This window comes from Hemiscyllium ocellatum, chromosome 34 (genome assembly GCF_020745735.1).
Source record: "Hemiscyllium ocellatum isolate sHemOce1 chromosome 34, sHemOce1.pat.X.cur, whole genome shotgun sequence".
Lineage (NCBI taxonomy): Eukaryota > Metazoa > Chordata > Chondrichthyes > Orectolobiformes > Hemiscylliidae > Hemiscyllium > Hemiscyllium ocellatum.
In genome coordinates, this window is record NC_083434.1 from 17,680,675 (window position 1) to 17,694,514 (window position 13,840).

Consider the following 13,840-nt stretch of genomic DNA (forward strand, 5'->3'; position numbering starts at 1 on the left):
ACAGAATTTATAATACCTCCTTTGCCAACAAGATAAAAACTATAATTTTCTGGTACCTGCCCCTGCTGAATCTTACCAGAAATCAGTCAAGTTTTTTTTGGCAAATTCCATGAGCCCTGGCATGTTTTCTCACACTATCTTCCCAAACTTGTCTCATGCCTCTACGGTGCTTCACTCATTGTATTCTCTTACTTGTCGTAAGCAGACAAAATGGCCACTGTTGGATCCTCCCTAGATTCCCGGCACTGACGCCATCTTTAAAGCTCAGCTATGCACCTAGTCAAGTGCTGACAGCCCAATGCTGCCCTACATGGTTTCTATCAATTGCCCCAGCATGCCAACAAGAACCTGGAGGCACGTGTGGTCACTACCCATAGCGTGTGCCCTGAAATTTCAGTGACTGTCATCCAAGATGGAGGACTGAGGTAGCAAGCAGCGAGTTGAGTGGTTAGATTGCTATTCTCAATTTCATGTCAGAAACTGTTGTCAACTAGTTTCTATCTGGCGAGTGGGAGACTGAAAAACAGCAGGTCAATGAGGTGAAGTGATGTAATAACCAGGAAGTTATTATGTGTCAATGCATACAAACAGACCATTCACTGCTCACTAATGAGAATCTCATCTTGCTGATCAACACTTAGGTGGAAAATGGGATGTTTTGCTCTCAACATTGGGAAACCCATTACTAATCTCTCGTTATTCTCTCAATTTTTACCCACCATTCCCCACTTCATTCAGGGACTGGAAGATTCTATCTACTGGTGGAATCTCCACAGATGCTGAGTTTCTCAAGCACTTTCCGTTCTGTTTTTATTTCTGATCTCCAGTATCCACAGTATTCTGATTATATTTCAGAATCCGACCATCTAGCCTGACGAGATTTACCATGTTCATCTCATGATATCAGCATTTCTTTCATTCTATTCCTCTATCTGAACCTAACCTTAAATACACATTTTTGCTACCTAGCTCAGCTACTTGCAGTGGGGGTGACTTACACGTTTCAAGTTTAATGGATTTATTAGTGGCAATCTTAGATTTATAATCATTAATTTCACCATCTCCCCATTGGCGCTAACATATTGATGTCTGACCTATCAAATGTGTTCATAATTCTAAAAATCTCCCATCAGCACTTATTTTTCATAAAGAAAAGAATCTAACCTGTTCCACCTGTCTTGATACTTATGATCACAACGTAAATGATTTTGTATTTTCTCGAGTTTCTCCACATTTTTTTCTGTAATATGTAGTCAAGCATGCCATACCAATCTGGCACAACATCTTATTTACATTCTGAGGACTTACCCTTGTAGATGTGGCATTAGCTGGCCAATAGTGATCTCTTGTGCCACCTTCTGGTAGAGATCATAGCTGTTCAATACCATTGATTCCAAGATTGCTAGCGACCGTTGTAATACAGATACATCCGTGGCAGATTTGTTCACATAACTCGCTATCTGTAAGTTTAAAAAAAAAGTTTTACTTTTAGCCTTAAATTTTTCGCGAAGACATTGCTGCCCCACACAGGGAAATAACCTTATATCCCTTACCGTTTCTCAGTGATGTACTGAACGCAAAAGATTCTACGAAGTTGGTACCATCAGAGCAGATACTGCACCAATTTTCTTATTTAGTTGAAAGTTGGGGGGGGGGGGGGGAGGGGGGGGGGATGGGGAGGCGAAGGGAGACTCCATCTATTTGAGACTCTTTTACACTTAGAGTTTTACAGATTTTTGTTTTAAATTTGCCCATTCAGGCCAATCAGTAATTTGGGATTTTCAATTTATATAAAAAAAAGTACCGGCTACAGCAGAAAAAAGAACAGATGTTTTCAACTGCTGCTTCAACGTGTTTATTTTTCTTCATTGTGTTTTCTTTGGTGGGAGCAAGTGGAAAGGTGGAAGTTGATTGTTCATAATGGGCATTCAGAAACAAATCAGGAATATGAAATAGAACACACAATTATATTTGGAGAAACATATGTAAGCTACTGCCATCGTTGGATACCAATTCTGACAAGACAGTCACGAGGTTTCCTCAGGACAACTCCCTCCATCTGTTTCTATTCTGTAAAAAGAATAGTTCTTTCAACTTTACAGCCATTATTCTCAAAGAATCCAAAAAGCTAAATCCATCTTAGCCTTGAACTTTGATGCTGGTGGTGTCTCAGTTGGCAGCACGTTCACATCTGCATCACAAGGTACCAACTGAAGTCCTATTCCAGGTCTTCAGCATAAATTCAAGGCTGTCAATCCAGTGCAGTTCTGAGAAAGTGCTGCACTGTCAGGGATACCACTTTTCAGATGGGGCATTAAACTGAGCCCTCTCAGATCCCATGGCACTATTTCAATGTTGTTCTGGGTACCTTGGCTATTATTGATCCCTCAATCATCATTGCCAGAAAGGTACTTTATCAAATTGCTACTCATGACAGCTCACTGTAAAGTAAAATGGACAGACACTTCTTTGTAATCCACGCGTCTTCACTAAACCACTATCATTCCATTTGCCTTTTTTTCTGTGCTTGTTCACTTGTTTTTAGTGTTTTCACAGAATAGAAACAAATGGAGGGAGTTAAGATAAAGATCTGACATGATCTAACTGAGTGTTAGTACAGGTTTGAATGGCTGGATGACCTACTCCTATTCCCTTGCTCCTAAATACTGTACAGCTGTGCCTTTCCTGTCTCTCACTTCGTTATTTCAAACCAGAACAGTCATCACAGTACCTTTTTGATGAAAGCCACAGAGAATGTATCCCAGGAGACAATTCCATGGTCCATGAGCTCAACGAACGCAGTCAATGTGAATGACAGCATATCCCCAAAGCTGAAAGAATAAATGATGTACAAGTCAGTTCAAGGTGCATGAACTCAGACCACAGGGGAGTTTCTCTCAAGCTGTTTCTGCACTGCAAGAAATTAGGCACAGGTATACAACAGAAGAAAGCCCGACTGGTACCATAACAAGCCCGACATGGTACCGTAGTTGTCAGAAAGCAAAGAGCATATGGGTAGCTGCAAAAAAAAAATGAACAAATTAAATTATGCCAATAACTCAACACACAGCAGTGCAATAATCTGAAAGGAAGAAGTATTAGTAGAAATTGTGCAGTGCAGCCAAGAGACCATCATGCAATTCCCATGTGCTGGGTTATGGAACTCCCAGATTAGATATGCAACCAACTTCATCCACATTTCCAGCTTTGTCAGGGACTGTGTTATCCATCAAGAATTACTGTCAAATAATGAACTATTTCTTTTCTACAAAACTGTTGGAGTCAGGACTCTAGGTTAAAAAATAAGGAATAAGTTCACGGAAGAAAATATTTTCTGAACCACGAAGCATGACTTTAGTGAGTGCATAGAAAACTGAAGATTGCCTGGTGCTAATATGTTACCTGTTTTTTGGAATTACAGAAACTATGTACCAAATTTATTCCGTTTCCAGTTCTGTAATTAATTAAGCATCATCATCCTGTTTTACATAAGGTAATTATAGTGTGAACCGGCATCTATCAGCTGAGTTCACATGATAACTTAAATGCCATTGGCACAGATTCTACACTCAAATGGACTAATGTAGGATCTTCTCGTCCTTCACCAGTAAAATGTGTTTGATCCTCTCCTCATGGCTAAGAGAATTAACTCCACAGCATCTGCATCAGCATATTATTGACTCCAGTTTCAGGATAGCAAAAACATGTTCTGGACTATTTGCATCAATAGCATCCAATCAAGGTGAAACATTTTGGCTGCACTTTTATTTTGTAATGCAGTTCCATTAGTCACAAGTATTCTGTAAAAACAAACAAAGAGCAATCAGATCAATGACTGATCAATCTTATTTTTTTTAAAAGTAAAGCATAGAATGGGCAAAATGGAAAGATGCTGGGAGAACGTCCTTGCAATTTCAGATATTGCCATGTTATCACCTGAAACTGGCAGACCTGTCCTGGTTTAATATCATACTGGCATTGTACCAGCTTAAACACTTGAAGTAAAGTGCTTGAATCAATTTTGGAGAAACAATTTCTAAACAGCAGAGTCATACAATCCTCACCAATCATAACTTTCAAAACAAAAGGATCCACTCACGAAGCAGTGTTTCAAATGCATACGAATTGCACCGTTCATGTATCATTTATTTTCCAATTCAACTTGGAGACCATCATTTGATCATCTCGTGTTCACGATTACACTTTTATGCACACAATGGCACAACTTCATAATGACAATCATATACAGACTAAACCCCACATTTACTGCTTTCCAGATTCTCTTCACTTCACATTACAAAAACAAAACAAACTCTCAGTCTCTGCCTCCTTCAATGTCTTTAGAAAGTCTTTCTCTAAGACCCTATTCCAGTGGCCCTGTAGTGTCTCACTTAAGTGGTCATTGTCTGCACAAGAGCCCTAATCGTTGGTGCCACTTGAAAGGCAAGAATCCTGCATGCAAGCAAAGCCAGGCAGTTCCCTAATCAAATTATTCCCTTTAGCATTGCAGGGAAACTTGAACAACAATCAAGAAGAGGCACCTGAGAAGGGATTGTTTTCAGCAAAATAGGGAAGAAGCAATGAGACTAATTGAATAATCCGTTCAAAAAGGTGGGGGTGGTGAGGGGTGGTGGTGGAGGGGTGGGTAGAGAGCAGGAAATATCGTTTTGGTGGTGGGGTCAGATTGCAGGTGGCGGAAGTAGCATTGGACTTAGAGATGAGTGGATGGAATGTGAGGACCAGAGGGTTCTACCATGTCGTGGTTGGAGGGGCTTCGTTTGAGGGCAGAGGTGCAGGAAATGGAGGAGGTGCAGTGAGCACACTTTGATCATGGGGGAGGAGAAATTGCCGTCTTTGAAGTCGGAGGACATCCAGGATGTCCTGAAGTGGAATTACTCATCCTGGGAGCATAAACGGTGGAGCCAGAGGAATTGGGACTATGGGATTACATTTTTGCTGGGGGTGGAGGATGGGTGTAATCAAGGTAGTTGTGGAAGTCAGTGGTTCTGTAATAGATGTTGATGCAGAGTTGGCTGCTGGAGATGGAATCAGAGAGGTCCAGGAAGGAGAGGGAGGTATCAAAGATGGTCCAGGTGAATTTGAGGTCAGGGTGGAAGGTGTGGGTGAAGCGGATGAACTGTTTGAGCTCCTTGTGGGAGCACAAGACAGTGCCAATACAGTCATCAATGTAGCGGAGGAAAAGGTGTGGAATAGTGTCTACATAGGTGCGGAAAAGGGATTGTTCCACATACGCTACAAAGAGGCAGGCATGGTTCGGACCTATATGGCTACCCATGGCCACGCCACTGGTTTGTAGGAAGTGGATTGAAAAGAAAAAGTTGCTAAGGGTGAGGATGAGTGTGTCTGTGGCGGGGATCTGGTTGGGTTTGTGGGAGTGAAAGAAATGGAGGTGTAGAGAGACTGGATGTCCATGGTAAACGTAAGGTGTTGGGAACTGAAAGTTGTGAAGGGGGATAGCATGGGTGATGTCCCGAATGTAGGTGGGGAGTTCCTGAACAAAAGGGGACAGGACGGAGTCAAGATAAGAGGAGACGAGTTCAGTAGGACAGGAGCAGGCAGAGAAGATCAGTTGCTGTGAGGCTTATGAATTTTAGGGAGAAGACAGAAACGAGCAATGGGGGGTTGGGGAACCAAGAGGTTGGAGGCTATGGATGGGAGATCTCCCATCCATAGGAGGTTAGGAGATTGTGGATGGTCTTGTCGATGATGGTTTAGTGATGAGAGGCTGAGTCATGATTGAAGGGGTGGTAGGAGGAGGTGTGAGCAAGTCGGCATGTGGCTTTGGTGAGAAAGAGATTGGTGCGCCAATCTATCACTGTGTCTCCCTCGTTAACTGGTTTGATGGCGAGGTTGGGATTGGAGTAGAGGGAGCGGAGGGCCACACATTCAGATGGGCAGAGGTTGGAGTTGGTGAGAGGCGTTGATTTCGCAACAGGAATTGGAGATGAAGAAGTCAAGGAGGGTAGGAGGCCAGGACAGGGCCTCCAGGAGGATGGAGTGTGTTCGAGGCAGGAGGAGGTGCCTCGGAGAGTGGGTAGAATTCATGTTTGAACAAGTAGGCATGGAAGCGGAGGAAAAAGTGTTTGACATATAGACATGTGAGAAATTTGTTGATATTTGGGCAGAGTGGAATGAAGGTGAATCCTTTGCTAAGGACTGACTATTCGTCCTCATTGAGGAAGAGGTTGGGCGTTGGTAAATATCTGGCTGGGCTTGGAGCTAGGGCCGAGTGTTGAACTGGAGTTGGGAGTGGGGGTGAAGATTGTCTCTGGGGTGGGTATGTGTGTGGGAATGATCATGAGATTGGTGGTGACATCCATGGTTATGTGATCAGCAGCATCAGTGGAAGTGTCGATGTCAGCACGAAAAGGCACTATTTTAGGATGAGTGCTTAAGACAACTTCACTAACATGGCAGCAGAGTATCCAACCTTCCAGCCATATTAGAAAACAACTCTGGATTGATGACAATCTACAGATGGTGTACAAAGACGTGCTAATTCAAGAACTTGCCATATAATGTCATCAAGAAGCTGGCTGAACGTCCATGAAGGGTCTCAATTTGAAAAGGGCTGAATTTGTTAATGAAAGGTTCCTTTCAAAATCAAATAGCCAAGATCATCAGTCCAGCAGTCTACACTTATCTACTCAACATTTTACATTTATTTAGACCAAAGAGTGAGATCTTGAAACATGAACAATTGATGTTCTTGCCCTCAAATAAATTACCTGAACTCATCCCATCCTAATGCAGACACATTGATTTTATTTGATAACATGCCATTATCATGCAAATTATAATATAATTACATCCATGGAAATCACATGGACAGACAGTCCACTATTCTCAATGAGAATCAGAGATCAAACCAAAGGCTGCACATAATTACCACCCACTAGCAACATTGCCAACCAGCGACCTAACGAACTTTACCTGCCCAATGTTCTACATCAATCTTTCCATCAAGTGGGGCTTCCAAAAATTAGCAGTGAACAAGTAGGAGACTGGGTGTTACCTCAGTTCTTCCATAATGTCAAATAGCCAGGTAACTCTCTTTCTACTGGACCGTTGCTACGACACCAGTAAGAGAAAAAAAGGCTGCTCCCAGGAGACCCTAAAGAACTTTTCCTTACTCACAACACCAACCCATACATGTAGGAATCAAGACGTCAAGAGCAGGTCAGAGGCTATGAAACCTGCAGTGAGTAACTCACCTCCTGATTCCTCAAAACCTGCCCACTATCTCCAGGGCACAGGTCAGGAGTATGATGGGATACGAGAGTTATTTTCGTCACTCAACCACTTGGGAGTTGTACTGTTGGATGCCAGAGTCTTAAAGCTCTGGAAATTCCCCTCTCACCCTCACCACCTCTCTACCTTATTTTCTTCCTTTAAGACGCTCTTTAAATCCTATCTCTTTGACCAGGTTTTTGTTTGGTGAACTTATAAATCTAAATGGATCAGTGCAATAATTTGTCTTATAATGATCCTGTGAAGTATCTTAGGATTGTAGTTGTCAGGCTTTGTGGCCCATCTTACAAAAACTGTTGAGAATGCAATCCAAACGGTACCACAAGCCTGAAAGACACACAGCCATTTTGCTCAAACTCACAAGCCACCAGACGCATTCTTGTTGCTACAGGAAAGACTGAGTGGCATCTCAATCCCAGGAGTGAGAGAAATATCTGGAAGAGTTTGATATCACTCCTGATCCAGACACTGCATCAACCCTCCAGGGTTCCCTAGAGAGGGACAAGATTTAAAGAGGGACCTGAGGGGCAACATTTTCGCACAGAGGGTGTTGAGCATATAGAACGAGCTGCCAGAGGAAGTGATAGAACTGGGTACAAAGACATTTAAACAGGTACATGGACAGGAACGGTTCAGAGGGATATGGGCCAAACACAGACAAATGGGACTAGTTTAGTTTACTAGTTCTGGTTGGCATGAACAACTTGGGCTGAAAGGTCTGGTCCTGTGCTATATAACTGTATGGCTCTACAAAGACAAAATCGCCTTCAATGATGGGGATAGAATCGCTTAAACCTGGACCTCACATGCTCCATCAGGAAATTCTAAAACTTGCTTCACCAACTTTACAAGGATGTTGCCAGGGTTGAAGGGTTTCAGCTATACAGAGGGGCTGAATAGGCTGGCGCTATTTTCCCTGGTGCATCAGAGGCTGAAGAGTGACCTTATAGAAGTTTATAAAATCATGAGGGGCATGACATGCTGAATAGCCAAGGTCTGTTTCCTGGGGTGGGGGGGGGGTGCAAAACTAGAGGGCATAGGTTTAAGGCAAGAGGATAAAGATTTCAAAGGGACCTAAGGGGCAAAGTTTTCACAGAGAGGGTGGTGTGGGTATGGAACAAGCTGGCAGAGGAAGTGGTGGAGGCTGGTAAAACAGCAACACTTAAAAGGCATTTGGATGGGTACTTGAATAGGAAGGGTTTACAGGATATGGGCCAAATGCTCGCAAATGAGACTAGCTCAGGTCAGGATATCTGGTTGGAATGGACAAGTTGAACTGAAGCGTCTGTTTCAGTGCTGTAGGTCTCTATGACTCTACAACTATCTCACTGCAATCACGAGGAGCTGTGAAGAAATCCCGTATATTTTCCTAAAAACTAAGTTTCATCCACTCTACAAGACTGTTAGAGTTCAAACTTAACAGAATAAATGAGTTTAGAAACCAACCTCCCCAGTAAGTGGGTGAGAGAAGTAGGAAGGTGATGAGTGAACTAGGAAGGTTCCTGACTAACAGGATCTGTCATAGGAGTCGCTATTTCACTACCCAGCATCTGAGGAGGCCATTAAATGAACAGCCAAATCAGATCTCAGCAATAAGTTGAAGAGACTAAGAGCAATGTACCCAAGTTTGTTGCTGACACAAAACTAGGTTACAGCTGTGAGAAGGACAAAAAGAGACTGTAAATAGATATAGATAGAGCGAAGAGGGCAGGCAGTGTTCAACTAACCAGAAAGAGAAAAGGAGAATTTGTTTTAAAGGCACATAATCTCTTAATACTGACATTCACAGAGACCTGGTCTTGCTCATAAAAGTGTACATGTATTTGGAAAGGAAAGGACTGATTAGAGATGGTCAACATGGCTTTGTGCATGGGAAACCATGTCTCACAAACTTGATTGAGTTTTTTGAAGAAGTAACAAAGAGGATTGATGAGGGCAGAGCGGTAGATATGGTCTATATGGACTTCAGTAAGGTATTCAACAAGGTGTTCCATGGAACACTGGTTAGCAAGGTTAGATCTCATGGAATACAGGGAGAACTAGCCATTTGGATACAGAACTATCTCAAAAGGTAGAAGACAGAGGGTGGTGGTGGAGGCTTGTTTTTCAGACTGGAAGCCTGTGACCTGTGGAGTGCCACAAGGATCAGTGCTGGATCCACTACTTTTCGTCATTTATATAGATGATTTCAATGTGAGCATGAGACATAGTTAGTAAGTTTGCAGACGACGCCAAAATTGGAAGGGTATTGGACAGCAAAGAAGGTTACTTTAGATTATAACGGGATCTTGACCAGATGGGCCAATGGATCGAGAAGTGGCAGATGGAGTTTAACTCAGATAAATGCAACGTGCTGCATTTTGAGAACGCAAATCTTAGCAGGACTTATGCACTTAATGGTAAGGTCCTCGGGCATGTTGCTGAACAAAGAGACCTTGGAGTGCAAGTTCATAGCTCCTTGAAAGTGGAGTTGCAGGTAGATAGGAACGTGAAGGCGGTATTTGGTATGCTTTCTTTTATTGGTCAGAGTATTGAGTAAAGGAATATGGGAGGTCATGTTGTGGCTGTACAGGACATTGGTTAGGCCACTGTTGGAATATTGCAAGCAATTCTGGTCTCCTTCCTATCGGAAAGTTGTTGTGAAACTTGACAGGGTTCAGAAAAGATTTACAAGGATGTTGCCTTGGTTGGAGGATTTGAGCTATAGGAAGGGGTTGAATAGGCTGGGGCTGTTTTCCCTGGAACATCATAGGCTGAGGGGTGACCTTATAATGGTTTTATAAAATCATGAGGGACATGGATAGGATAAATAGGCAAAGTCTTTTCTCTGGGGTCAGGGAGTCCAGAGCTAGAGGGCATAAGTTTAGGGTGAGAGGGGAAAGATATAAAAGGGACCTAAGGGGCAACCTTTTCATACAGAGGGTGGTACATGTATGGAGTAAGCTGCCAGAGGAAGTAATGGAGGCTGGTACAATTGCAACATTTAAGAGGCACTTGGATGGGTATATGAATAGGAAGGGTTTGGAGGGATATGGGCCAGGTGGTGGCAGGTGGGACTAGATTGGGTTGGGATATCTGGCTGGCATGGACGAGTTGGACCAAAGGGTCTGTTTCCGTGCTGTACATCTCTATGACTCTATGAATGTGGTTTTTATTGCCAGGGGATGAAGTACAGAAAAAAGTCTTGTTACAATTGTACACAGATTTGGTGTAACAACACCTGGCATATTGTGTGCATATTTAAGAAGAGATGCACTTGCATTGGGAAAATTCAATAGATTGGTCCCGGGTTGAGAGGGTTGGCCTATGGTGAGATGCTGAGTAAATTGGGTCTATAGTTCAGAACAAACAGAGATGATAGAATTCAAATGCCAATTACACTAAATAGACTTTACAAGGCAGGCATGAGAGATTGCTTCTTCTCACTGGGAAATTTTGAGTATGTGGGCAGTCTCAGGATAAGAGGTTAATAATTTAGGATTGGAATGATAAAAAAAACTTTTCATTCAGAGCTGTGATTATTTGGACTTGACCAGCCCAATGGGTTATTCATGCTTCCCCTTAAGAGCGTATTTAAGTTTGAAATTGACTGGTCTTTACCCAAATCAAATGATAAAGGGGCATGGACTAGAAAATGGAGTTGAAGCAGATCAGCCAAACTTGTGTTGAATAGGGCAGGCCTAAGGATTCATGTGATCTGCTCCTATTCCCATATCATATATTTGAAAGGGTGTTTAGTGAATCAAAGGACTTTTTATGATCAGTATCTGGAATAGATGCAAGAGTCATTTCAGAGATGCTGTAAGATGGGAAAAAGAAACTGGACAATCATTCTGGGCATTTTGACAGTTTTCTAGTTTTTCAGTCACTGTATCATTACATTCAGCAACAATGTGTCTTACAACAAAATGGCTGCAGGGCATTTAACAAAATAATTTATTATCTGCCAAATTCCACATACCTTTATTTCAAATGCTCCAAGTGGGCTCCTCATCAACATAAAAGCCAGTCCATAAATCTATTTGATTCACTCCATTTGGTATCGAGAATGGTTTGGCACATGGGAAACAGCAAACATTATGCCCCTGACAACTCTGCGGGGAAGGTGCTGAAAACTGATGCTTCAGAACTAGTTACTCCTTTAGACAAGATCCTTCACAACACCCATAAAACTGGAATCTACCAAACAAATTGCAAAATTATCCAAGAAAAAAATACTGTTCACAAAGTGCGGGACAATCTCCATCAGCCTCCCCTCAATCACAAGCCCAGTGACAGAATTAGTCATTGACAAAGTTTTAGACAAAAGGTTGCTCATCAATCACATGTCACTGATGCTCATTTTAGATTCCTGCAGTAATATTCACCTCCAACCTCATTTCAGCTTTAGTCTATACATAGACAAAATAATCTGAACTCTGAACATCAAGACAGCATTCAACAGCAGTGTGACATCAGAGAGCCCAGGAAAATTGAAGTCAATGGAAATCAGGGGAACATTCTCTACTGACTTGACAAAGGTAGAAGGTAAAGATAGGAACATTACTATAGATGCTGAAATCAGAATCTGAGACCCAACCATCTTCAATTGCTCAAGTATCCTTTCCTCCAGCATAAGTAGAAAACTGGGGCTGCTTGCTAATGACTGGAGGGTCAGTCCCAATTGCAACTACTGTGAAAATCTCATAGCTCAAAGACTGGAGAACATTGGCTTTGGGCCAAGAAATGTCAACTAACATTCATACCACGGAGATGGCAGTCAATAAGAGAGTGGCGAACCATTCCCTGTGACATTCATTCGCATTGTTGGACTCTGTACCCCTGCCCTGCCAAACCTCACACCCCAATCAACATCTTGGGATCAACTCTAACCAGAAGTCTAATTGAACCAGTCATACTAATAGTGTGGCAACCAAAGCAGGGAAGAAGTTGGATATTTTGGAAGCAGTGAGTCACCTCTTGACTTTGCAAAACCTGTCCACCATCTAACAAGTCACAAGTCAGGATGGTAATGAAATGTATACTATAATTATCTGAATAGCGTAACTCTAACAACACTCAAGGAATTCAACACCTTTCAGGATAAAGCAGTACTTTTCATCAGCACCCCAATAACCACTGCATATCATGATTGCATTGCACCATCCACAAGATACACTCCAGCAATTTCTCTAGAATCATCTTCTCCCCTATCCATGTAACCCTGCATTTTCCCCATGGCTAATCCACTTAGCCTTCATATCCCTGGTTACACTGGCCATGCTAAATTGCCCAATCTATCCAAGCTGCACATCTTTGAACTGTGGGAGGAAAGTGGAGCACCTGGAGGAAACCCTCACAGACGGTAAACCTATGCTGGAATCGAACCAGCGTCCCTGGCGCTGTGAGGCAGCAATGCTAGCCACTGTGCCACCCACAAGTTCAACTAACATTGGTGATACCATCAACTGCAACTTCCCCTCCAAGACACAGACTATTCAGATATGGAAATATTACTATTTTTCACCACTAGTCGCCCTCTGGGTAATGTAACTTTCAGTATGCAATTTAATATTTCTGATGAGAGCAATCCTTTGATCTTATGAATAAGAGTAACTTGAATATAAAATATTCAGCAAAATTATGATTCAGAAAGGAGAAGAATTAGAGAAAATATTTTATTTCTATGAACTTAATACAACCAATATGACTAAAGTACTTTAGATTTAAGTTTAGATTTTAGTTTTACGATTCTCAGCTAGGACATTTGCATTCTAATTCTATGAATACAATTTTAAAAATTTAAATTATTAACTGCAAAGCCAGAGGGACCATTTCAACTTCATCAGACAAAGACAGCCTCCATTCACCCCTCTTCACAATTAGGTGCCTTTCTGGAACTGTTTACCAGGCTAATGAAGGCTACCAGTCCATGCTCAGCGAAATAACTTTAGCTCTATTACCTTCTAAAGAGACAGTATCTTAATGCTGGGCTTCAGAAAGTATGTTGAATTTAAGTACTAGTTTCAAATTACTGGTAACCCATATTTTAAAAGACAGTTTGCTTCTACATACAGGTCTGAACTTGGCCCCATCAATTCATGGAATCATTCAAAAGTAGGTGAAAAAAAACAGCTATATCAATTTAATAGTCCATTGTTACAGAGTATTTCAGTCAATGCTCCTGTAAATTCAGGATGACAGTCTTTTGGGTTGTTGTAATCCTGGCAGCCACTCACAAGCAGTCATTTGACAGACACGCTCAAAGGCATCTTGCAAGTACATTTGATCATTTGTGTGTGTGAAGTGACAACATTCTGCATTGGTCTGGAATTCAGTCAAAACAGGATTAAGGTTTCTAAAGTAGGACACAGCCACACAATAGTCTCCTTCCAAAAACTGCATCCAAGAAATACTGTCACTTAAATGAAAGGTTGTTGTAACTTGCAGCAACCCCAAAACCAACAATGATGCTTTCTCTTCAGGTTTTCACAGTGGACTTACAAAGCAATAATCTTCACAAATTTAGATAAGTTCCTTTACAGTGCCACAGTGAAAAAATAAATACACTCATTGGCTCAGTAAGAGC

The 13,840-nt window shown here is 41.9% G+C and overlaps 1 protein-coding gene across 8 annotated transcripts in view; it reads right to left on the reverse strand.

The window, feature by feature from the left end:
• Window positions 1-13,840, reverse strand: part of elmo1 (engulfment and cell motility 1 (ced-12 homolog, C. elegans)) — a 281,611-nt gene that overhangs the window by 177,438 nt on the left and 90,333 nt on the right. For all 8 annotated transcript variants that reach the window (XM_060849874.1, XM_060849870.1, XM_060849873.1 and 5 more), the window contains 2 exons: window positions 2,732-2,831; window positions 1,309-1,460 (listed from right to left, as the gene is read on the reverse strand). In XM_060849874.1, the coding sequence (XP_060705857.1) occupies window positions 1,309-1,460; window positions 2,732-2,831 (252 nt within the window). The remainder of the gene's footprint in view (window positions 1-1,308; window positions 1,461-2,731; window positions 2,832-13,840) is intronic.